This window comes from Ooceraea biroi, chromosome 4 (assembly GCF_003672135.1).
Source record: "Ooceraea biroi isolate clonal line C1 chromosome 4, Obir_v5.4, whole genome shotgun sequence".
NCBI lineage: Eukaryota > Metazoa > Arthropoda > Insecta > Hymenoptera > Formicidae > Ooceraea > Ooceraea biroi.
This window is the reverse complement of record NC_039509.1, coordinates 14664987-14688741: the sequence shown is the minus strand read 5'-3', so window position 1 is coordinate 14688741 and position 23755 is coordinate 14664987. Positions and strand designations below refer to the sequence as shown.

The following is a 23755-nucleotide window of genomic DNA, read 5'->3' as shown; positions in this document are numbered from 1 at the left end:
GATAATCGTATCATTCGCATCGAGCGTGCCACAAAATCCGCTTGAAGAGAATCCCGTACGTCTTCCGTCAGTTCCGTGTATCGTTGATCTGCAGCTGCTTCGACGCATCAGATAATTTATTTTCAAGCATCTAAAATAGACGTATGTGCGTGTCACAGAGTGCACCATGCACCGATTTGCATAAGCGGGCTGGATTTTCCTCCTCGCGTACACCTCATTGCTCATGCATGCGCGCTGATCTTGTCTTCAACAATGCACAATAAGCACTCTTGTTGATGATGATCTGCGCAAAGTTTTATAGTTCGTGAAAACTGAGAGGTTCTTCAAAGCTGCCAATAACCCGCTCCTCGTTATATCGAAAAAGTTGAAAAGTTTACCGACGAAAGAGCACTTGACATCCGAATCTCCCAAATTTCCGTTTCAGCCTTTTCAAACCAGCAATTTCCATGATGAATTGCCACCATTCCGTGCATTCGTACATCACTTGGCTGCCCCATCAGCTATGTGAATGACGCATAAATTTCCGCATGGGATCTATTATCCACACATCCGATTTTAACAACGTAGGAATGGTTTCATCAACTATTCATAGGATAAAATTGAATAAAAATACACCATTATTTGTACAATATAATATATAGGTATTAACGATTAAATTAGAAATATTATTATAGTCTCACGCTCGAAATTAGCTAGATCGAAATTAGCTAGAACTCCAAGCGATCTAAAGATGCACCCGTACACTGCAAAACATGTCCACTTTAAATATAACGGAAAAAAAGGAATTTTTTTCCGCTTTAACTTTAAGTGTGAAATTAAATCGGAATCATATATATATATATATATATAATATATTGTGAGTTGCCATAGTTACGTTATTTTCGTCCGCTTTAAATATGTATGACCGAAATCGTAACCGATGATCACATCCTTTATAATATCCGTTATAATGCTAGATTATTACCAGTCCTATTTATATAAAGGATTTTAATATAAAATCTTTATGTAAAATCGAATAATCTAGCATTATAACGGATATTATAAAGGATGTGATCATCGGTTACGATTTCGGTCATACATATTTAAAGCGGACGAAAATAACGTAACTATGGCAACTCGCAATATGGCAGCAGCGTGAATTTCTTCTGATCATCTTTATAGTTGTAGAGTTACATGGTTATAAAGTGTTAGACATATATTTTTGTCTAATCGTCGTAATCCAAGCAATATGGGAATCGATCGACGTGGTAATCCTCGAGACAAATGTACCGCATGTGATTGTGACGAATTTGAATTGCCATCGGATGATCAGACAAATATATAATATATATATATATATATATATAATATATATATACCGCTTTAATTTCACACTTAAAGTAAAAGCGGAAAAAAATTCCTTTTTTTCCGTTATATTTAAAGTGGACATGTTTTGCAGTGTAGTCTTAACGACGAAGTTTAAAGCGCTGCTGGATGCTGTTGGACCGCAGACTATGGACATATCGGCGATATCCAAACAAAAGCGGATTTGCGCACGAGACGGGTCGACGATAAGAGCCGCCGGCTCCGGTTGTTGTCGTCAAGAGATGCTGGAGGAGATCCGGTGATGCCCGGTTATCGTATGAAAAACACTGGCTGGGACCACCGCGGTCAGCGCGCACGCTGATAAACCCCCGGTCATAATGCGAGCTTTCATGAGGAGAGAGCAGCGCGCGGAGATCACCTCGGTCCGGTTATATCCGGTACGCCGATAACACGACCCCGTTAAAGCGGTTCTCGCGCTGCTTTTTTCCTTCGTCAGATTTTTTCTCTCGACGCGCTCGCTGTCCCGCCGCTCTGAAGCAATCGCCGGTCAATGTGCACTTTGAGATCTCTGTTCTCCAACTTGCCGCTGCAGCTTTCTGAAGACGTCTTGCTCGCTTATCGAGGAGAAATGTAATCTGTTGGATGAATTCGGGCGATGTGATGTCACGAGATTTATTAATTATGGATTGTTTTTTTATTGATTTAGGATCATTAATGCTTCCATATAAAAGTCACGTTGGCTTACTTAGCATTGAATTGAATTTACATAAATGTATTTTGATAGAATTGCATTTATTAATTATTTATTTTATTATTGAAATGGTAATGGAGGAAACATTTGCTTATATTTCTTTCCATGTATTAAGTTAGACTTTGTAACTGAAACGATAATAATTATGTCGATAGAGATTAGCAAGAAACAGATAAGTGAACAACATTTCGCTACGCCGCATTTTATGTGTTTTTGTATATAATAGATAAGGATAGAATAATTTGTTTATATGAGAATATGAGAGAAGGAAATTACGTCAAATTAGGTGAAAGCAAAGTGTCGCAGTAAAATGAAGTTTTATTTGTTCGTTGGGGAACAAAATTCTCCTGTTAACCGGATATACGCGTTTATCGCGGTGACCTCAACTCAGATAATTTTTAATTGGAATTTAAAAATTTTACACATGGTACGATGCAAATTAAACGATTCCTCATAACTTTAAAATTTCTTTTAAGTAAAAGTTAGTTAGCAAGAAATTGCTAAGTTAAGAAAATGTTTTGCAGAGTATGCAAATATGACTTATTTTTTTATTAATTGTTAGCATAAATTTAAAAGTTAGAAATTAGAAAAACTTAAATTTCAATTTCTTTCTTTCTCAAAATTGTTATTAAAGGGTTTGCAAGTATATCTACCTATGAAAAATATTTCATGAATTTGATACATACAACAGATAGCGATAGAAACGCACATATAGCAATTCATCGAAAGCAAGCAGAGTGACTAACTCATGAGGAACTGGCGTTTTTACAACGTATGGTATTAAATAGATTGTAAAAATAATGCAATTAAGTTTGCCTCATCACATCGTTTACGGATTTCTAATAAATTTTAATAACATCATTAAAGCGCGTTTGCGTTTCGCGGTAAACGTCTCTCTGCGGTTATTGAATCCATTAATGTTGAATCGAACAATTAAATGATTAATAGCATCGTGCCGTATGAATATTTCATGCCTTCCTAATTGTCGATTGTGTCATTTTATTTCATTCACTACGCAAGAAGAAAGTGGCCTTAGGTTTAGCGATGCATTCGATAGTCATTCCCGTTTTGCATAAATTTCGTATAACTCCTTGTATTATGATAACAGCAATCAGTTTTGAAAACATAGATTAATTGATCTATTATACTAAAAGTTATTGTATAATGAATTGAAATGTGCGCTTTATTAATCCTGGCTCGCTTTCATAAGCCAATATTTAATTCCTCGTATCTCTCTTGCGATTCTATTATTATTAATCACCAGTTCTTTTGTTAAATGGACCGTAATATTCCCTGGAATATAGACTGGACGAAATTGCTGACGGTGATAATTAAATATTTCATTACAGAGATAAACGGATATTAAATTTAATTAATGCAATTAATATGTTTACGATTTATGCAGAGACAGGTGTGGGGATATAATTTTCAACATAAATCACATCAAATGTATATATAGAATTTCTTTGACTGATCAATTGATAATCGTAATCCAACAAATATAGTTTAAATTTAACGAATTTCAAAATTAGTTTCTTTCGCAGAACGCAAATTGTTGAATGGGGTACGATATGAATAATAACAATAAGCAAAATTGCACTCTTTTATACATAACATGTCTGGAAATATCGCAGCTAAATCTGTTTCCATAAAATATTAGTTCGTTCATGCAGTTCAAAAAAAGAACGAAAAAGATCTTGTAAATACACGTACAATACAATAACAGTACATAACACAAAAGGATTACAAAAATACGCTTTTGAAAAGAGTTTAAGGCAGAAATAACCAATTTTCGAGAAAATAATCAATTTTTTCTAAAAAAACTGGATTATTTTTTCAGTATGCCCGTGTAGCACGTGCACAGAACCGTCGTAAATGTCTCGTGGCTGTTAAATAAACATAGAGTCGTTTCTTTCGATATTTCTTAGCTCGTGTTGCGCTCGCGAAATATTCGTACATTATTCACGAGCCGTTGTAAACGCGTCACAGTCGTTCGCGCGATTTGACGGGAAGATACGGGCTTTGTGCGTGGAAGCAAACGGTGGTGCCCCTGGGGGTACGAAACCCGGAGGGGGTCAAACGGCGCGATCAGATACGGTGGTCGTGTCACTCGCACGCGTGTGCGCCGTGCGGTAGTTCTGGCTCTCGCAGCCAGAAGCGGCCAGAAGCAGAACTGGCCGGCCAAGGCGCGCGTTGCCTCACGTGTTGGGCGTAATGCGTCGCGTTTCCGACACGTGATGCCTCCTCGTCCCCGTCGCCGTCGAGGCGGCGCGGCGCGGCGCGACGTCTCTCCCTCCCGGGTCGCCGAAGAAACTCGAGCGTCGCCGTCGATCGCGCGTAGTCGTCGTCGTGCTTGCCGTTCGTGAGCACGCACAGCACGGAGCTTGTTGCTCGATTGAGCGCGAGACATCGCTCGTCCCCGATTCGAGTGTCAAGAGGAAGTCTCGCACGGAGTGTTGATAATTGCACACCGCGCTCGCACTTTGGAGAAATCTGCTTTTAAGAATAATAATTTTGAGCAGCAATTGTGATACAATATAGACGTTTTTCGCAGTATGTGTATAAATATATCGCAGTGAATCGAACAGTGTTTTAAGGATTTTAATTTGAACAGTGTACTTGGACGAGAGTACATCTTCAAGTCGCACGGGAGATACAAGACTGCGAATTGAAAAGTGAATTTAAAGACGGACCAATATCTTGCTTGCGGGAGAACTGTTACTCTTCAGGCTGCAAGTACAATCGTTTGCATAGTGACGAACTTGTTTGTGCGACTTGACCGAAAAGGATACGATTCGGGACCAAGTTTCCTCCGTGGAAATATCTCTTCGAAAGTGAATTCTGGCCAGCACGAAGACCTCAGTATCGATCACCGTGAAACCTTTAAATGATACACGCGTGTATCACGTGGTATCTGCGCATGAGGATATTTTTGGAAAGAGAAACGACAGAGAGATCGACTCAGAAATAGAGAGCGATCGATCTCTCAAAGGATCGATATTCTCCTGCGCTTGAAGAACTTTGTGGAGGAATATTCGACGAGGTTCCTCTTTGCCTTTTCTATTTCACGTTGCTTGTCACTCAAGGCAGGATGGTGACGCACAGTATGGATAATATCCTGAATATGCAATACTATCCGACGAACAGTCACGTTGATGCATCGGTGCATTCGCCGCCTCCGAGGAAGAGACGATGCTTGAATAAAGAGGTGAATATATTGCAAGAATACGTTGCTTTGGAAGCGGAATCGATATTTTCTTCCTGCCTCCCGAGGATGTCCATTTCTTGAGAGAGAAAGATAGAGAGAGAGAGAGAAAAGAGAGGATTCTTACTATCGTTGGAAAATGCTTAATTTCACATTTGCATGCTCTCTACCAATATATACTTTCATTTGCGAATTGTCCTGCGCGTTTGATTTTGAACTTATTACTTGTGCATTATAAAAAATTGGAAATTTAAAGTATAATATTGCCCTTTACTGATGACGCTTTAATATTATAACTTTTTGAAATTTTAGATAAACTTTATTTCAATACTAACTGAATTTAAACTTAATTTATTGGAAATAAAACAACGTCTAATTAAATTTTTTTTCGAAAGAACATTGTTGTAAGTCGGTCGAAGTTTTGAGCGTCTCATTTAAAACTATCTTCAGAGTTGCTCTGCGGTTACTCCGCCTTTTTATTTCAATTTATAAATTTTTACATTGTTTTACGTCATTTTCGTGTCGACTGTCGTTTTCGTATCTGCTTCGCTTGCGTAATTTCGCATGAATGAACTTCACTGGAATACATCCGATGCTGGCTGCGTGCCAGCAACGAGCATTACGTTACCGCCGTTTGAATGCGCTCGTAAATTACCACAAAACTTGTGGCGTCATTGTGACGTTGCTATTGCTAGTTTGTTATTTTAAACATACTCTCATTGCAATCCAAGCATTCTTATTATCTCGGAAAGTTTTATGAATCTGACACATATACAGATCTATGCATTCGTATTGTAGTTCATCAATTATCTCAAAGAGTAAAACCATGATTATTTGAAAGAGTCAAGTATATGTTGCTTATTTCGAAGATGACAAAATAAGTTTTGAAAAATAATTATGTGTAAGGTCCAATGACGTAAAGAAAAATGTTAAAGAATATTAAAAACGCGCAAATTATAGTAATTTCCAAAATATGAGAACTCTGCTCGGACGTCGTAAAATTATAGAAAAAAATAGCAAACTGCCTGAATTCTTTACTCGTTAAAAACAAATGCACTTTTGTAGTTGCGAGTGAAAAATGTCCATTCCAGAAGTAGTCAATACGTGCTCGTGTCGTTTCAATTTATTTAAAGAACTCGCGGAAATTGAGATTGCAGAGAGCGCGTCGTACGATTCTATCAAATGTATCCAGCAAGATTTGCATGTTGCATTACGTTTCCTCATGCTCATACATTCGGAATTATATTTCCGCATATTTGCGCGTAGACGTGCATTTTACCGAATTAAACGGTTACTTAACTAACTGCGATACGTGCCACGAGACCGTGACACACAGCACGTACATATAGATAATCGCGGTCCAGTCGTGACCTTTAAAAACGATAAAGTGCTTTTAATTCACGCGCGATAGCGTAATTATAATCTCCCTCGTTCGTGACGGATCAACGTTGTCTCAAGATGCATATTGGCGGTGACAGTGAATATTGCACAATGCTGTATTTCATTCCCGAGAAAATGTAATTAAGATGTTAACGTATCATAAATTTTATTATAACTTTATTTAATTGGTTTTCAGAGACCTTGATGTCTTAAGTATTTCTCAGCTAATTAGCGAGATTAACATGGAAAGGATTAAAAAATTAACGTACGATAAAATGAGCGCTACTTTTTGTCTGACCATTATCTGACTATTACTACTGCGAACTGAATGAAGACTTGGGTAGATGGAGTCATATTCTCGCGAATCTTGTTTGTAAACTTTTTACCGTATATTAGCATCTTTTTTTATTTTACGCGGTATTAAACATATGCGAAGTAAACAAATCAGACACGACAATATTGTGTCATAAGGTAAAATTCGTATTTTTTGAGAAATAGAATATCTTACGGATTTCAATTTTTATTATTAAATAGTGTGTCTCTTTTAATATCAACGATGCAATATGAATTATGTGATTATATGTAAGGAGAATAAAAAAAGAGCTGCGAACGTGTTCAGTAAATAATGATTATGTCCATTTTTGTTGCAGCAAGATCCTATGTCACACAGAATCATCGAGAAACGTAGAAGAGATCGTATGAACAACTGCCTGGCCGACCTAAGCAGGCTCATACCAGCAGAATACTTGAAGAAGGGTCGAGGCCGCGTCGAAAAGACGGAGATCATTGAGATGGCAATCCGCCATATGAAGCATCTTCAAGGCCTCCAGGGTGAGTTTGCTCTCCAAGTTTGATCGATCCAATCGCAATCAATCTTTCAAATAAAATTGTTTTCGAGACGGTAATGTTACGTAACGTATTGTATTTCTACGAATTGAAAATAGAACAGTCAGTTTCAATCCGCAAACTTCGTGAAGCGTAAGATTACTGATATTTGCAGAGCGCGAATCAGAAATTTGCATTTTCTCGATAATACCTTCGAAAATTAATAACGCGCCGTTTCCGCCGATCGTCCACTTGCCAATGTATTCCTATTATTTGTTTAGACACCAAGCATTTGCCCGTAACGCCAGTGCACACGCATCCCGAAGACAGCGTGGACAGCGTGTCCCATTCGACTGTCGCATCCACCGCTGCGGAACACTACAGGCTGGGCTTTCAAGAGTGCTTGAGCGAGACGATGCACTTCCTCGTGGAGATCGAGGGTTTCTTCGCAAGGGATTCCATCTGTGTGCAGCTCATCAGCCACTTGCAGCAGCACTGCGACAAGATCTTAGCCACGAGTATGCATTCGTACTTTTGATGTGAGAAAAGTAATGAGAAAGACGCAACAGCTCAAGACTCTCTATAAAAACTAAACTAAAACTAAAATGGAAACTGCGAGCTTTAATTCTTTCTTCAATCCCTTTAACATTTTCCGAAGCCTTTAATTTGTTTGACCCATTGTCTTCACATTTTTCCTTTTTTTGTCGGACTGTCACTTTAACCAGCTCTTGCTAATGAGCGTCTCGTACGATTAATCGCTTAGTATGAGACGTGGGACGATTGTTAGAGTTTGTCTTAAATATTGCAGGTGACCGATTGGGCTTCCCGCATCCCGAATTGCCGGTGATGAATGGCGCGATGAATGGCGCCAGCTACGCGCATGCGAGCATTCCGACAATATGCCAACCGAACGGCGGCCACTCGGACCACGGCTCAAGCTCAGGCGTAAGCTCATTCGGCGACCCAGAACGCCCGCTGTTGCGACCGGCAATCGTGCAGCCGCCAACGATAGTCAGCGATGATAGCAATCACAGCACCCACTCGCACAGCACGCCGCCCGGCGCTACGTCCTGTCAGGACCGGCCGACCAACTACAAGTTCAAGAGTTCGATCAAGCAGAGGTTCTCGGCGGAGAGAGTGAAGCCGTGTTCGCCGCCGGTGTCCAACGGCATCGGTCTGGACAAGCCACCCTCTTCTACGTCGCAAGGGGTGCCGATCTTTGCCCTGCACGACGCCGGCTCATTCTACGTGCCGCTAACGGTCGAGGCGTCTCTCATCAGGCCGCACCTAAGCTTCATACCGGACACCGGGCCCGACATTGTTCTCCACCCGGTCACGATCTCGGTCAACTTCAACCACTCGACGCCGCCTGCGTGGTCGCAACACCACAGTCCCACTCATCAACACTAGACATGCAGAGGGCGAGGCGGGAAGGGATAGAGCGAGCGGAACGAACGGCACGTCATCGTTCGCGTCTATTGATTCTTCCGGCTGTGTTCCGTGAGACAGAAATCGGAAATCGAACTCGTTATCCGGGCAGCTGTAGATACTGTTGAACAGTACCTTTGAGGTGCCCTCACAGAGTCAAAAGCGATGGTGAGGCCATCCGTGGTGCTCCCGACAACCACGAGGGGTGCTTGTGGTACCTCCTCTATCCTGTTAGTCGTAATTTATGTAATATGGACGGAATCAAGCGGCCTATATGCGATATTTATTGACACGTAATCACTTAATTAAATTAATTAAAACTATTGCTAGATCCCATTAACGTTACGTTAAATCGTGATTATTGGCGAGATATTGCAATCGCAATTGAAGGTGACAAACACATCGCATCGTGTATGGGTCGCTTTTTTGGTGTACGTTGCGCAGGAAACCCGAAGTCAAGGATGTCTGTACATTTACTGAGGCTGTGGGTCGCTTTAGCATTTACGAGTGTTCGAGAGAGAGAAAGAACGTGCGTTAAGGGTTGTACATAAGTAGGGTATTAAGAATAGAAAGCTCTAAGTCGTTTCGGCTTCGGTGGGTCTTTCTTCGTCGTTAATTCATATAATTCGCATAAGCACACTTCTCCCCGTTTTTTCCCTTTTCCTTCTCCGCCCCCCCCCCCCTCCCCCGATGGACACTGTCTCTATCCTCTTGTCCGCTCGCCGCATTTCTACTTCTCGTCCGACGCTTACTTTCCACTTACCAGTTCGACGAAAATCATCCGCGACGTTGACTATGTCAAGTCAAAACAGCAGTATGACAATTGCGCATTGACTGCGCGTCCAATCAGTGAAGAGGCACGTTGCGTCTAAGAAGGGATCTCGAAACGAAACAATCGTTTTTCATGCAATCGGTAAAAAAAAGAAGATTTTATCTCCGCTAGCTTGTAAGCAAATACATGACAATAGTTAAATGTTATCGAGCCAACAAAGTATATCGATTTGCACGCAGAGACGCATGACTTTCCTTCGAAATCCCGACGAGTTGATCCGGCGATTTTTTCGTATTCGAGATTTAAGTTAGCTAATGTAAAAGTGCCTACATATATATTATATATCGATTCGTGAATTCCACTTATGTGATCCCACGAATGTACGAAAGAAGTGTTTCATCCTTTCTCTTTTCTTTTTTGTTTGCCCACGCGTAAAAATATAATGATCCTGTATTATGTTCGATCACGAGAGGATTGAGTCTGCTTGACGCCCCGATAGGAACGGGCCTCAGCAACTAAAGACTGACCGAAACCTGCATTACACTGAGAAAAATTCTTGCAAAATCGCTTAAATATATTTGTACATATCATGTCTAGTTGTAACTTTAACAAAAGAATTTATGCGAAATAAATTATATTTACCATAAAAACTCGTTTTCACGTCTACCCTTTAAGATAGAAGTTGAAACATCTCGGATTTTATCTCGGTGGGCTGAACACGCGTTCGCACTTGTAACATCCATACAGTGACAGTAAGTTATCTGAAAAATAGATAGAGAATTCTTGGCAGTAGATTCTCTGCCTGCTTTCACAGCTGAATCAAGCAGATCCTTTTCTCAGTTTGGATAAAATCCTAGTAAATCCGTTAATAATTATTTATAAATATTTATAAGAATATTTTTTCCGCCGTTCTATATAGGGAGATGCGTAATAATCGAGGGGAAACGGGAAGAGAAGAAAATAAAGACCTGAATGCAATTAAAGATTTTTATTACATCAACGTAATACTGGCTAAGGGTCAAAACAATATCATAGAACGCGTCTATGGTCAGCGGATGGGAGAGCGCCGAGATTAACGTAGGCGACTCGTGCGACGGATGTCTCACCCTCTCCAAGAAGACGATCGCACCGTTTTCTTCGAGGGGGCAGGCATCCGCCGGCAACGACTAGGAAGGGGTAGGGGGCAAGGGAGCATAGTCTCTCTAATGATCCCTAACTACGATAAGTATCTTATAAGTATTATATAATAAAACTAATCGCACAACGAGGCAACCAAGTCTCGGAACAAATCAGCCTTAACGAACCCTTCGAAAAGAATCGATCGAGAGAGATCTGCGTCAGGAGACGTGCCAGCGGCGCTCGCCTCGATCGTCACCGATCACATCGTGTGGCTCGCGACGGAGTAACAGATCCGCCGCGTCCCTGCGACGGCATCCGGTAGGAGGAGAGACGATGCAGCCGCTGCCACGCTTCTTCTCTCCCTCACGGGCGAGAAGATCCCGGCGTGAAGATGGCTGTCTTCGCGACACTCCGTTGTTGTTTGTTGTTGTAGTTGCTGCTGCTGTTGGTGATGTGATGCTCGGTGTTGTATCAATTGAAAAACCTAACTACACCAAGAGTCCAAGGGAACTGAGTACCTGGTAATATCGGACACATATCGTCAATATTGAGTAATAATTGATTTGAACGCGATAAGACGCGGGGCAACGGCTCCTCCTAGCATATGTGAGGCGTGCGCGGGGCGTGGGTGAACTGAATGTGCAGGTTTGGATAGATGCGCGGGTTCAACACTACCGGGTAATGTAACGGGGGTAAGCACAACATCTTATGATTTTTGGTATTAGTCGACGAGTATGAGTCGAGTGGAGCAGCCGCCGCGGCGGCGTGCTGCGTCCTGACGGTGGGTCCCTGCTGGGCGGTAACGCCTGCTGTCGCAGAATACCAGCCGGCGGACTGCGAGCTTCCGAGGAAGCTTGATGGTTACTTTTTCTTCTGTGCTTTCTCCGCGGCCTTTGTTACCTTGCCCTGGGTGTCTTTGAAGGTGACGCTCTGCGGAAAGAGATTAACAATCGCTAAGTACATCCTTGTCAAAAGTAGTGTAGTATGAAAAATTATTATTTATATATTATTTTTCAAAGACAATCTTTAGTTGCGTCGAATTGAAAATCAAGAGCGCTTTGGGAGGCACTTTAGGATCGATCGTAAAATATCAAGCTTGGAGAAGGATTTCCAGAGCTTCGGGGCTTCCGAGGCTTTAGAGCAAAAGCGCGGGAATAATCCCCAAAGTCCACTCTATATCCGAAGCGGATTTCGTTCTTAATCCTCCGGATCCCGTGACTCAAAGGTAATCCCCCGTACCTTAATAACACCCACGGCGACGGTTTGACGCATATCGCGGACCGCGAAGCGGCCCAGAGGTGGGAACTCCTGGAAGGCCTCGACGCACATCGGCTTGGTCGGCTGCAGCATCACGATGGCGGCGTCGCCGCTCTTGATGCTCTTTGGATTCTCCTCGGTGGTCTTGCCCGTACGGCGGTCACACTTCTCCTTAATCTCGGCGAATTTGCAGGCAATATGAGCAGTGTGGCAGTCGAGCACCGGCGTGTAGCCGTTGCTGATCTGTCCCGGATGATTCAACACGATCACCTGGGCAGTGAAGTCGGCGGCGCCGCGAGGCGGCTGGTTCTTGGAGTCACCCGCCACGTAGCCGCGCCTCAGCTCCTTCACGGAGATGTTCTTCACGTTGAAGCCGACATTGTCACCCGGCAGGGCTTCCGTCAGCGCTTCATGGTGCATCTCGACCGATTTCACCTCAGTGGTGAGAGCCGCCGGCGCGAAGGTCACCAGCATACCTTAAAGAATCAGAAAGTTACATAAAGGTGCTCAAATCTTCTTTTACAATTCATTTAAAAACAAGTCGAAGGAAACATATGTATCAGGGTAGTCCAAATTTAAACTGGAATTTAATTATAAGAGTGTTATTAATAAATCCTGGTTCATGTTCAAACTACTCTTGCACAAACGAGTTATATAATCTTTTGAATTCAGTTATATATTTTCAATTACCAGGCTTCAGGATGCCAGTCTCCACACGACCGACAGGTACGGTTCCGATACCGCCGATCTTGTAGACATCCTGAAGCGGTAGTCGCAGGGCCTTGTCGGTGGGCCTGGATGGCGGCAGGATGGCGTCTAGAGCCTCAATGAGCGTCTTGCCGTCGGCGTTGCCGTCCTTGCGCTCCACCTTCCAGCCCTTGTACCAGGGTGTCTTCGGGGACGGTTCGAGCATGTTGTCGCCGTGCCAGCCGGAAATCGGCACGAAGGCGACCGAGGCGGTATTGTAACCGATCTTCTTAATGTACGACGACACTTCCTTCTTGATCTCCTCAAAGCGGGTCTCCGAGTATGGCGGATCAGTCATGTCCATCTTGTTGACGCCAACGATCAGCTGTTTCACCCCCAACGTGAAGGCGAGCAGGGCGTGCTCGCGGGTCTGTCCGTTCTTCGAGATACCCGCCTCGAACTCGCCGATACCAGCCGCGACGATCAGCACCGCGCAGTCCGCCTGACTGGTCCCGGTGATCATGTTCTTGATAAAGTCGCGATGTCCGGGCGCGTCGATGATGGTGACGTAGTACTTGGCTGTCTCGAACTTCCACAGGGCAATGTCGATGGTGATGCCGCGCTCGCGCTCCGCTTTAAGCTTGTCCAGCACCCAGGCGTACTTGAACGAGCCCTTGCCCATCTCCTGCGCCTCTTTCTCGAACTTCTCGATCGTCCGCTTGTCGATGCCACCACATTTGTAGATCAGGTGGCCGGTGGTCGTGGATTTACCCGAGTCTACGTGGCCGATCACCACGATGTTTATGTGGATCTTCTCCTTACCCATGGTGGCGAGAGTCTAATTATCTGCTGGAACAGTTGCAAGAATGATTATCAGTGATGATTTAACAGTGAACGAGTGAAAGGTAGGCGTGTGTAACGCTTGGTGCGTAGCTATCGTTTTGAGAGTTTGACGGTCATAGTATCCAACGTTGTACGCACAAACATTTCTTGCTAGTAATAGATATAGTCACGAAGCAGTCTGTCTATAGACAGTTTGCAGTTACTAAATCGGTGTATATAGACGCGAAGAGAACCGTTTTAAGCCAATCTTGGACTTCCACGCATAGATCAGCTTTGTAGTATTCTAATAGCACAGTTGTATAAATATATAGAGTATATAGAGATGGAGTAAACAGCAGTGACCGATTTGTATCAGTTATTCGCGTTCGAATGGTAATGAAATGATAATTAAATATCAATATCAAAATATGTTCAACAATATAATATAATAATTTTACAGACTTCTAGCGATGGAATTAAGCGTAATCTAAACATGATTGTTCATTAGAAGATATTTATAGTATATCTATGTTTAGAGATGATGTATCGCATAAAAAATATCTTTGATATAATATAGAGATATTTATATACACACATAATTTTTACAAAAAGACTTAATTACATAAAACATAAAATTTTTATATCAATATTATAAAATTACAATATGTAATGTAAGTAATTTAATTTTAAATTTTTATTAGAAACAGTAATCTTTATCTTTGGATGACTATATAAAAAAGCTTCACGCGCAGCGCGTTGATCGGACATTAAAGGGACAATAAATATTGACGCGCGCAAGAGAACGGAGAACCTTTCGCAAGCCACAAAGGGTATTGATTCGTTTCAAGGAGAGAGCCACGCAGGGCTCGTGAACTCTCTCTCTCTTTCAGCATATATGTATGTATAAATATGAGTGGTATCGGATCGAGTGTGCGCGGTTATTCCCCGGATATTGGTCGACGCGTTGCGATCCGCCGCGTAGAAGCGTGCAAAAATGATTTCGCGGCTCAATTACGTCGGTTGGTGCGAGCTTAATTAGCGGAGACAATTGTGTTCCAATAATTCCAAATCGGCTCGTAATCCGTGCGGCCCAGGTAATCCGTCCCGCGAGTCTGCCTTTTAGATCAATAAAGGGTGCACGATGCTGTCTTAGCCATTCTCGTCCCACGTACAGGGTGCGGTGCGCAGGGATTTTAAAAAAGCCACGTATTTCCTTTCAAATAACAATGAACGGGGAGCCAAATTAATAACGTAAATATCAGTTAATATCTGGCAATCATAATTAGAAAATAAATGATCTCTGTAACTAAAACACAAATATTTTAATTTAGAAAAATACGGGACTCGTTTTTTATTCAAACTACTTGTGCGAGATCAACGTAGCATCTTGAAGTTTGGATCACTAGAAATGCACGCTATAACACCATAGAGGGAGAAAAAATCGAATTAGTTCTGACGACCGAATTCGGAGTACTTAGACGATCATCATCGCGCGATTAATTGCACTCCTCTATCATCGCCTCTTGGTTCTCGCGCGATGCGTTGCGACTCGCACGTCTACTCGTAGCGAGTAACGGCCTGCATTTTCTAATAATAGTCGTAGCCCCCACGAAGGCGGCCATTTCTCGGCGGCGATTATTCGCATCAAAGCACCGCGCCTTTGCGGTGCCATCACGGGAAACCCCGTGATACCGCCACCTTCGAGGAGGTTCCCGTTTCGTCACTCCTCGCACATTACGTTACGATCGTACGAACGGTACGTAGGGCGATCGGCGATCGCGGAGATCGCGATTCTCTCGAGCACTTGGACACAGTGTAACGCGTGTTACGATACGATTACGACACATCGCGCAACAGGATCACCATTTGCGGCGATGCTTGTCACCAGGAAAGTCGCGGTACCACTTACCGATCGATCGATCGCAACAACGAGCACCCCCGAGCGGCACTAAACCTGCCGGGAAATCGCGCACCCAGGAAAACTCGCAGCCGCGAAAGCTCGACGCGCACGTAGCAACCGCAAGCTCGATCCGGCGCGATGTCGCGTAATGGCCGGCTCCCTCGTCACCGTCTGCCGCTCTCGGGACGCACGGGGAAACCCTTCACCTGCAACGGACGGGACGAAAGCCCGGCGAGGGACGCTCGCGAACGCGCTTGCGATGAACGACGGAGCGACGGAGCCGAGGGCGGACTCGCCCGAGGAGCGGCGCGCCGGCTCGAATCGATACTCTCGCTGGCGGGCGCGCGCGAGCGAGCGAACCGGCTCCGAAGCTTGCACCGAGCGAGACCGATCGAAGCTCCGAGCTTTCACGGCGGCCGGCTTTCGCGAAAGCTCTCGCGCCGATCGCGGAAACCGTCGGGACTGTCGTCGGTGCACGGAGTGCTTTACTCACCCGGGAATTTGACGTCGATGGATCTCGCCGCTGAGGATCGACCGCGGAGACCGTGCTTCCTATCTTGCCGCGCGCGCAAGCTCGGGGAGCGAGGGAGAGAGACGAGGGAGAAAGAGAGTGGACGACGGGGCAGAAGGAGAAAGGGAGAAAGCTCTACCTGGGGAACGAACAAACGACCGCTGTGCCATCTGAACATGTCCAAGCAGCGCTTGCGCTCGCACGTTCCCGGCATCGCGATCCTCCCTGATTGGCCCCGGGTCGGTCGGCGAGCGTCTATTTTCTTCGTCGGCGACGACAAAAGAACGACTTCGCCGGCGATGACTATGATCGTCGCTCGTTCGCCCGTGCATTCCGCCACGACACGCAAGCTTGCGCCGCAACCCCGTGCTGAAAGCGCGTTCTTCAGGGTGACTGATCCGTGAGGAAGAGCCCTGGTGGGTGTAATTGGACGATGTCCGGGTTGTCGGCGACGTATCTTGCGCGTTATCTTTTTTTATATATCGATCCTACTTATTTGTAGTTTTTTTCGACTCTTCTTATTAAATATTAAAAATGTTATTAAATATTGTCTCTTCTTATTTTTCATTTGAAAGTTGTCTATGAGGAAAGGTGATGACTGATGAGAGAGGAGGAAGCACTGCTTTTCTTAAATTGTTTTTAGAAAATCTATATTGTAAATTACAATAAATTGAATTTATAAGCCTCAAATAACACTATTAAACATTCACAAGATCTTTAAATATCGTAGGAAAATAAAAACGAATCATATACCATACCCGATTTTAACTACTTCAAATTTTGTACAAACTCACTTTTTTATTTACGTGTTATTGTTCTGCTAAAACTTCTTTTTTTTGCAAAAATCATAATCATCGTACGATAATAAAACGCTTTATTGCACCTCTGTCGCTTAAACGCGATTTTAATTCTCGAGGAAGGCGCTCGTCTGCGTCACGTGTCCGCTAGATTCATAAATAGAACCGAGCAGCCATTCCAAAGTCATCGTGAGAGAGGTCAGTGCTGCCTTCAAAGATCGCGAGGAAAATTAAATTTGATGTGCGCAATAACGTAACTTAATATTTCCTAATTGATCGAATTACGTAACTCGATAGTTTTGAGACAAGATTTTAGCGTTGATTGCTTCGCGCCCCGAAGATGGAGTGCTGCAGCGATTCGGAGGAGGTCAGTAGCAAGATCGTCTGCACCGTCTGCATTGGCAAAACATCTCAACCAACTGCGTCGTGTTCAGTTTGCAATTAAATTGAATTTGCAATTGTGTGCAGTGAACTTATATCGAATAAAGCTGCTCTTTCTCTTGATCTCACTGGGTGTCTTGTTCTCTGCTTGCTCTTCCCTTCTTGTTGTTTCTACTAACACTCTCGTATTCCTATAACTATACCCGCTTTCATACGATATACGATGTGTGCAGATCGCGAGTATTAATCGCACAAAGAGTGATTTTGAGTTTATTTATTATGCCGGATCGATGACCGCTTGGTGGATCTGATTAATGGAGAAGTAATCGGCTTGCTGATCATGTCACTTCCAATTTTCTCACAATTCTCTCGCCACATTCCTCGCTCATGCAAATAAATCAATTCTATTTTTAGAATTTTTAGAATCTTTTAGTGATATTTCTTTTCAAGAGACATGAAGATTCACGTTGATGCAACATGACTTATGAAAGCAAAGAATGACTCTAGTTCTTTCATCGTTGCGCCGCGAATGTTCCTTTCCGAGGAGACATTGTTTGGATGAATCACTTCCGCTTTAGCGGATAACTCAGGATAATCGTCAAAGCCGATGCGCGTAAAATAGAGTCGAAAACGGCGGTTGATCACCGTAAGTTCCGGAGTCGTGACGAACGCGGCCGAAAATACCGTTCCTCGGTCGGAAATAACGCAGAAGGAGGAAAAGAGAGGTACTAGGTCGCGATTTCCGCGTACAGCGTACTATGATTGGCATTACGACTCATTTGTTATTCTAATGTACGTTGAAGACTTACATGATACTAAAAGGGTATCAACGATAATTCCGATTAATCGTCGACGTCGAGAATGGAATGCGAACTCAGACGCTGAAGATGTGCAGAGCGAAATACGTATCTGATCAATCTTTTAGAAATGTAAATGAGACTTCCAGCAGCGTGATTAATAACTGGCAGATACTTTTCTTGGTTTCCGCTTCTGGCCGAGCGTGCACATGAACGACCCGCTTAAGGGACGCTTCATTTTAACCAGGTCGATCGTTATGCTAAAATAACCCACTTTCTTCCACCCTTCGATGATAGTTGTTGCAAGTTTGTTACATAATCTGTCTTTATTTATTATTATGATTACCCATTAATAAATTACACTTTTCTAAGTCTTATCATTTGCGTATCTAGCCGATAAAAATCTAGCCGCGTTAAATAAATTTGTGATGTGATAGAAATATCGAATGCAACAAGAATGGCCAGTTGGGAGAAAAAATGTTACTTCTTATATTTTATTTTTATATTAAGCTATTTTTGAAGATAAAGGGTCTTTGAAGATGTCGCGACAAACATCAAACGCGTGTGCATTTTGAACTATCATGTAACGAAGGAAGGCAACCAGTCGAACGAGGTCATGTTTGGCACCGACCAAGGTCACGGATAAAGGAGTTGCGACCCTTTCTGTTCGGTGACCCTGTTCGAGATGACCCGATCTATCTCTTCCCTTACAATAAAACGGTTTCAAACTTTTTCGGCTGATATTCCAATGGATTCGCAAAATGTATTCTCGTAGCGCCGAAGAGAAAATATCGCAGAAGAATATCTTCTATTCTTTTCAATTTTAAATATCATTTTAAATTCAATTGTATTCAATTTTATTCAATTTTAAATTGACCAACAAGATATGTCAATAAAATAAAATAAAAGCGCGAAGAGAGGGATTCATCTTCATTCGTTCAAAACTTTAGCACGTCGTCTCGCATCCCCAACGAGCACGTGCATTTCTGATTATCTAAGTATGTCAGTGACTCAGAAGTTCGCAATAAAATGACACTTCCGGAAGTTGCCTCCGGTATTATCTTCCGTTTAAGAACAGGCGACGCGCGAGTGCGCCGCTTCTGTCACGCGAATATCGCCAGTGAATAATGCGAGGTGGACACGAGTGCCAAATACTCCTTGGGATTGTGATGTGGAAAAGACTCGAATACCGATGTCTCGTCTGACGCCCACGTATCGTTGACACCGGTCAATGGCGCGTGCATTTACGTACGTTGACGCACGTGTGAAATTTGCGCGCGTAGATCCCTCAGATTGAAGCGCATATTTGGTCGCTGTGAAACATAAAGACTTTTTGTATAATAATTATCTGTCGAATCTTTTGACATTACTGACTGATTTCATATATGAAGATGACTCTAAATTTTTAAAGTTTAAGTAGAAAATAATTTTTGCGAAATTCTTAGACTTAATCAGGATTTTGAAGGAAGTGGTTCTTATTTCGGAATAAAGATTTTCATTTTCATTTCTAGAATTTGCATTTACCGCAGCAGAAAGAACGTTATGATACACTGGTCCATTGATGAGCGCGCGACGCAGAATCCGATCTAATTCAGCGTTTCCGGAGTGCTGAGAACACGGCGTCATAAGCGTCACTGAAACTCGTTGAAGCCCCTTTTATGGCTGGCCATCCGGCGACGCATTCGTGCGTAGTTGAATATTTCTCGTGAATCTTTGATGTTTACGAATGATCGATCTCTGTGTGTTGATTTAAAGAGTATTAAATTCCACGCAGGAGATGATTTATTATGATTTATTATTACTATGTACAATACATTACGTAAATCGTGCGCTGCGACGCCATCACAATCACGATCATATTTTAAAATTATAATTTTCATATGCAATAACTATATTTTTAAACTCATGAACGGTTTAAAAAAAATAAGTAAAAGTCCGTGTGCAATGTGCAGTTTTGAGTTAAATAAAAGCAGAATTTGTGATGACTCGAGAGATACATTTAATTTTGATGCTTAACATTTAATGCAGCAATAGAAAATGTCACGCACACATAAAGAAATCATCGTAATTCACAAAACTACTCAATTCCTGGCCGACAAATTAAGAACGCCGAGTATTTGTAAGGCTCTTAGCGATGTGTGCTATCTCGTGCCCTGATTTATGCGCGTCCGAGATTTACACGCGTGATCCAGCTCGTATATCGTCGGCCTGTCAGTGACAAATTGTCGTCAAAAGTTAATTTCGGTAGATCAGGTTCGCGCCATGCCGTCGAGTACGCGCTGTACTCGTCGCATGTCTCTTTGCTGGACACGTGCATTTAGATTTCCTGAACGTCCGCGCGTTCGTTATGTAAAGGCCGCCAATTCCGAAGAACGTGCACGCGAATCAATATAATTGCAACGGGCGAGAGTATTGATTTATGGTCCTCTTGCAATATGACGCCTTTGCATGGAATTAATTTATTACTTTTAACTCACTTGCAATTGTAGTTGCAAAGGTTTATATGGATTCCAGTTTTATGTACATATTAGCAGACGGATATAAGAAGTAGACACTGTAACTTACTGAAATGTCGAAATGTTCAGCGAATTAAAAACCTAATAAAATATAATTAATATAAGTTTTTATGGTAATTCCTTGTGTTCATTTGTGTGCACAATTATGGAGAAAATAATGCATTTTGATGTATTTAAATAGTCCAAATTTAAGTCTAAATAATAAAGTTTCCGATACATGATTATCACAACATCGAGATGAAATCGCTGTGAATTGAAGATTGCGATGTCCAAAATTAGAGAGGAATCTGTGTGCTTACGAATCTCGAAGCGCGGATGTTTTCTTTCTTTGGTATACATCGAAGGTTCCTACAGAATCTCAATGTGTTTGAAGAATTACTTAGCTAAATTATTGGCGGGCTATTTGCGTATATTTACGAATACCAAGATAGTTTGGTGAATTGATCCCTGAAAGCGGAACATGAATGAATTCGCGAGGGCCACCTGGGTCGCGCTCGCTATTGAAGAGTTATCATTTCCGGTGCGCGCAGGGTCGTCTGGCAGCGAATCAAGAGTCTGGCAATCAGCTCGGAAATATGGCACATATTTCGGCAGAAATACCGAACGGTGGGAGCCTCTCGATGCCGTCGGTTTCTTATAAAAAGAGACGCGCGGCGTCGCGACGCCGTATTCGCGTCGACAGAAGCGAGTGAACAGTTCACTTGGTAGCGAGACATCGAAAGTGCAAGTACTGTATCGGTTAAAGAGACAGTTTTTATTAATTATAATACCTTCGCCTTAAAATATAGTATTATCGTTCCGCAATTTCCTTGGATTAATCGCAACGTTGCAATGTCTCCAGTTATGTATGTGAGTATATTGGAAAACTTTCTCTGTTATCGTCGAAAGATTTGTTAACGATAACATGCTGAAATAATGTGATGTAAATTAGAATTTTCTTTTTTAATTTTTATGCAAGACTAATTAAGAAAATAACAGATAAAAGATTATTATGCTTTAGAAACTTTGATAAATAATATAACTTTCTACGATGTGTAATATTTTCTTTTCAAAACTATTTTGCATGATCTTTTTCAATAGTACGTAAAAATTGTAATTTTTAGAAAATTATAATATTTGAATTGAAATGTCTTTACAATCCTGTTTTCTCACTGGAAATATATACCGTTAACTAGAAATAATGTAAATTTTATAGTTTTCTCTCCTTCGGAGATATATACGATATCAATGCCTGAATGTATGTAACTACAGATATGGTTGTGGAAATTTGTCAAGATGCCATTAAGACGTCTTTTATGGTCAGGGTCAATTCGTATGTTCAATTTGGCAGAATTTCAAAAATTTCTGAATCATTAGGCGCCAAATGACGTCTGTGAAGTTATATCGTGTAGTCTTCCCGAAGCATCTCGAATTTGAAATTTTTCAGAATTTGCGTTTTACAATTCGCATTTTTACTTTTTTATTTCTTGGATCTGAGACTGTAGAACGTAGAATGCTGTTTATTCGATTTGAAAAATGATGATAGTATATTTTCTAACTGACAAATAGCGGATTAAAAATTAATGTCTCCGTATCCATATATTTAAAGGAATCCTTGGGCGCCAAGGTTGCTATGTTCAATCAATATGCCAGCAAGCATAAAGACAAGCAGAGCAAAAACCCGTTCACGTCTGGTCTGAACATCGAAAAGCCAAAATTCTCCAAGGAAGAATACGGCAGGTACGCGAAATTTAAAGATCTAAATCGATCTCATATTTTCTTTTATGACAAACATAAATAATTGATATATCTTTCTTAATTAATAATTAAACTATTTTATTATTATCTTTTTAGACCAGAAGCGGGTTCCTTGTCCGATCTACGTGGCCGCAAAGCAAATGCTCATGTATTGAAGGAGATCCTTGAGCTTTGCGACATTATCAATCAAGAAGGCACTCCCTGCCGGGATCAACCCAACGTAATTGGCATTACGTTCGGTGATATCTTCAACATTTACACTAATATTAGTAACAAGTGTGTAGGACTGCTGTTGAGGGCGAGGAAGCAGAAGTATTTAGAATTCGAAGGCGAATGCCTGTTCCAGGTAAGTTTGCTCGAACTTGCTAAGATGATTCTGTGTGATATTGAGACTTGCAAATATTCTTTATCTAGTTAGTTGTAAATATATTGTTTTTTGTATGTCACATATTTCTGTAAAGAACAGATCTGGAACAAGTTAATAATTACTGCTTTATGCATCTATTTTATCATGTGTTAGTTTCATATGTGCAATGTTATGAATTATATATAACAAATTAAATTTTTCTGCAGAGGAGAGACGATGATGTACCGATATTCTTAGTCAAGCCTATCGAAGAAATCCGCGAGGAATATAATCAGCGACTTGAAGAGATCAGAAATGACACACCGGCTAGTTAATGCGAATTATGCCTCCGTATATTTTCATTAATGTTACTCATCCTCGAAATGACAGTCGCGGTTTTCTTTAAGGAACCCTGCATGTGTTCCACGTTAGCTTATATTTGTTCGTCTATAGTTTAGTGTCACAAATTACCATTATGTAGCATGTATCTAATTTGTATTTAATTCGATTTTGTACAGTCTGCTTGATAAGAGAGTGTCCGGCGAAACTTTTACATGGAAACCATAAAGGACTTACAATTAGACAGGAAATTCCAACGGGAATCGATAGAACGGCCCTTTCTCTAAGATGCTTTCTAGAGAAAACTTCAGTTATCATTCGACTTTCGTAATAGAAAAATATATTTCGCCATGAGTGCCGCATATGCATTGCGATTTGAAACCATGTTCTATGTAGGCATATTCGCTTGATATGAAGATTTGTACCGCAAGAATATGTTGTTAAGGTAGTGAAAAGTAATAGTCTCGAAGATGTCAGGCAATTATTGACAAATGATTAATTATTGGCAACGATGGCGATTGGACACACTATTAGTATGAAAGCATTTTAATTTTAATCGAGTAGAATGGATGTATGCATTTTTAGTGTTATATAATAAATTTTTCTATGAGTTAATTTGATCACATTTTTCTCTGACAGACTGCCGGACATTTTCTTATCAAACAGACTATAATTTATCAATTTTGTATGTGAAATACAGTATATTAGTGAATGAATGCGAATCGATGTAAATATTTTACATGCAGCGCGAGCGCGACACGTTAATGTGATGAATGAACAGAATGATTGACACGATTAGCACAGTTTTTACGGAATCTTCCAACAGAACAATCAATTTTGTAAATATCTCCGATGTAAAATAAATAATTGGTACATCTTC

The 23755-nt window shown here is 41.7% G+C and overlaps 3 protein-coding genes across 8 annotated transcripts in view; 2 read left to right on the top strand and 1 right to left on the bottom strand.

Moving 5' to 3' along the window:
• Positions 1-10316, top strand: part of LOC105283880 (transcription factor cwo) — a 41970-nt gene extending 31654 nt beyond the window's left edge. The window contains exons 1-4 of one of the 2 annotated variants that reach the window (XM_011347018.3): positions 4360-5264; positions 7292-7472; positions 7748-7984; positions 8275-10316. In XM_011347018.3, coding sequence (XP_011345320.2) covers positions 5148-5264; positions 7292-7472; positions 7748-7984; positions 8275-8876 — 1137 coding nt within the window. In that variant the 5' untranslated portion in view covers positions 4360-5147 and the 3' untranslated portion in view covers positions 8877-10316. Of the gene's footprint in view, positions 1-4359; positions 5265-7291; positions 7473-7747; positions 7985-8274 lie in introns of those variants that run through there. The other variant, XM_011347010.3, reaches the window with a different exon arrangement.
• Positions 10317-10639: 323 nt separating this feature from the next.
• LOC105283863 (elongation factor 1-alpha) lies at positions 10640-16069 on the bottom strand. 4 transcript variants are annotated; one of them, XM_011346990.3, is made up of 4 exons: positions 15945-16069; positions 12733-13575; positions 12025-12518; positions 10640-11715 (listed from the first exon to the last, which is right to left on the bottom strand). In XM_011346990.3, the coding sequence occupies exons 2-4, from the start codon at positions 13553-13555 to the stop codon at positions 11647-11649; spliced, it is 1386 nt and encodes a 461-aa protein (XP_011345292.1). In that variant the 5' UTR covers positions 13556-13575; positions 15945-16069; the 3' UTR covers positions 10640-11646. The 4 variants fall into 4 exon arrangements, with proteins under 4 accessions (XP_011345292.1, XP_011345299.1, XP_011345279.1 ...); XM_011346997.3 differs by having other exon boundaries at positions 12733-13578; positions 15945-16068; XM_011346977.2 differs by lacking the exon at positions 15945-16069 and adding an exon at positions 15461-15769 and having other exon boundaries at positions 12733-13578.
• Positions 16070-16566: 497 nt separating this feature from the next.
• On the top strand, positions 16567-23755 carry LOC105283855 (actin-binding Rho-activating protein). 2 transcript variants are annotated; one of them, XM_011346954.3, is made up of 4 exons: positions 16567-17126; positions 22042-22172; positions 22287-22536; positions 22764-23755. In XM_011346954.3, exons 1-4 carry the CDS (start codon positions 17100-17102, stop codon positions 22869-22871), a joined length of 516 nt encoding a protein of 171 aa, XP_011345256.1. In that variant the 5' UTR covers positions 16567-17099; the 3' UTR covers positions 22872-23755. The 2 variants fall into 2 exon arrangements, with proteins under 2 accessions (XP_011345256.1, XP_011345266.1); XM_011346964.3 differs by lacking the exon at positions 16567-17126 and adding an exon at positions 21111-21302.